Source organism: Penaeus monodon, chromosome 29, assembly GCF_015228065.2.
Source record: "Penaeus monodon isolate SGIC_2016 chromosome 29, NSTDA_Pmon_1, whole genome shotgun sequence".
NCBI classification, from domain to species: domain Eukaryota; kingdom Metazoa; phylum Arthropoda; class Malacostraca; order Decapoda; family Penaeidae; genus Penaeus; species Penaeus monodon.
The window spans coordinates 21,102,081-21,103,986 of NC_051414.1; the positions used below are offsets into that span (position 1 = coordinate 21,102,081).

Here is a 1,906-nt window from a genome sequence, read left to right on the forward strand (position 1 = left end):
AGTCACAAGAATTTCATGAATTAGAATATAAAAAGAAAAATATAAATCGAATACAGATGTGAATTTGATTAAAATGCAAATGTTATCAATTACATGAACATATCAATGATTTCTAGAATGCAGTAGACAAAGAACGCATGGGATTTAGCTAGTGTGTTTGAATAAACCAGGGTAATAATCATGTAATTAAGTCAGATCATAATGATTTATTAATAGGAAGAAAACTGGAAGAGATTAGAAGATTAATAATGAGAAAAAATACTACTGGAGATAAAATAAAGGTAACTATATCAATTATAAGGATAATAGAGTTAGAGTGAAGAAATCAATTTAACAGATTCGTATCGCAGACCTGCTGAGACAGAAAGCCAACTAATTGCAGAAGTTATTGACGAAAAAAAATTAAAAAGAGAAAATAAACGATATATGAACGACTAAAGACACTGAAGATAAAAAGAAAAAAAAATCTATAGTTAAAAATGTGAAGAAAATGAAAAAGAAAATGTTCAAAAAGCAACGTGTATCAAGAAAGAAAAAGAATGCAGGTCTCTTGAAATCGCACATGAGAAGACCAGTCAAAAAAGCAGAAAGAGCAGAAATAAATACGACGATCAAAAGAGAAATGTCATCTACGTAAACATTAAAAGATCATCCCAGATAGCAACAGAGGTAATTGGAACGAAAAAAAAAAATTGGGTGAAAATCAATTCGGAAAAAAATTGGGTGAAGATCAATATAACATCTAACAGACCCAGAAGACACTGATCCATCGCATAAATTCCTGATCTGAACCTTTTAAGACTTAACATGACCTATTGCTTTTGCCACACGGATCATAATAACGGCGATACTAGAGATAACACAACAAGAATAAACACAAAACCCTGATTTGCTGATTCAGTGAGAAGTACTGAATTTCTTACCTCTCCGACGACCACCTCGAAGAGCGCCTTGGAGGAGCACATCCTCTCATCCAGAAGGAAATTCATGACGAATTCCCGCAGTTCTTTCTTCGCGGTTACCTTCAGCATCGTTTCCAAAGGCCACTCCTGTTTGCGAGAAATCGTAATCAGACGCTCATTTAATCATGAAAAGAATTACCCGATGGTTTTAGATATACCAAAATCGTTTATATTCAAAACTGACTTTGATAGAAGAGAAATGCTTACTTGTGACACTGAAACGGGAAGGAGTCTGGAGTCATCGCCGACGTTAGTGGGACTGGACTGCGTCGAAGGATCGCCAAGCAGGAAGCAGGACACCACGATTAAGCGCCATCTATTGGGATATTTCTCATTAATGTTCTGTGACAAATTACCCTCTGGTGTGGATGTAACTCAGGCTACTAAAGAGTATTTTAGGGGCCAGTGTCTTAATTGCTTGACCATTTATCATTATAATTATTTGGCCGTCAAGTCGCCGCAATTATCGTGTGGTCAGTCCCAAGGATGAATACTAGGAGTAATTTCCTTATTTTCCTTAAGTGTTATTTTTTAAGACTCTTGTCAGCATTAGTCCGTTGTTCTCAAATATTTTTTAACACAATTACTCTATGCAGTTTTACAGTATTTCATCAACTCTGACCAAGTAAAAGTTTCAAAGCAAATCATGAGACAGCTTCTTGATCTCTAACGTAGGGTGTATCACGATTTTCTTAAATTCATATGCTACTTCTCACAACATGTAAATAGCAGGTGCCCATGTGAGTTATTTTAATACTAAATAGCTTACAATGTGGCGCAGAGTAAAGCCAAAATACATTTTGCGAAAAGCCTTTCCTCAGGATAATGAGATTTAGAAACCAGTTTTCCCCTTCCTTAAGCATCTATCTTTATCGATTTATTTTTCTCTTTGTTCATAAAGAAAACGGATATGAATGAGAATGAATAAGTACACACACACAATA

General features: G+C 35.0%; 1 protein-coding gene across 1 annotated transcript in view; it reads right to left on the reverse strand.

The window, feature by feature from the left end:
- Nucleotides 1-1,906, reverse strand: part of LOC119591653 (vascular endothelial growth factor A-like) — a 7,441-nt gene that overhangs the window by 4,443 nt on the left and 1,092 nt on the right. The window contains exons 2-3 of the mRNA XM_037940408.1: nucleotides 1,170-1,278; nucleotides 924-1,049 (exon numbers count right to left, since the gene is read on the reverse strand). Coding sequence (XP_037796336.1) covers nucleotides 924-1,049; nucleotides 1,170-1,278 — 235 coding nt within the window. The remainder of the gene's footprint in view (nucleotides 1-923; nucleotides 1,050-1,169; nucleotides 1,279-1,906) is intronic.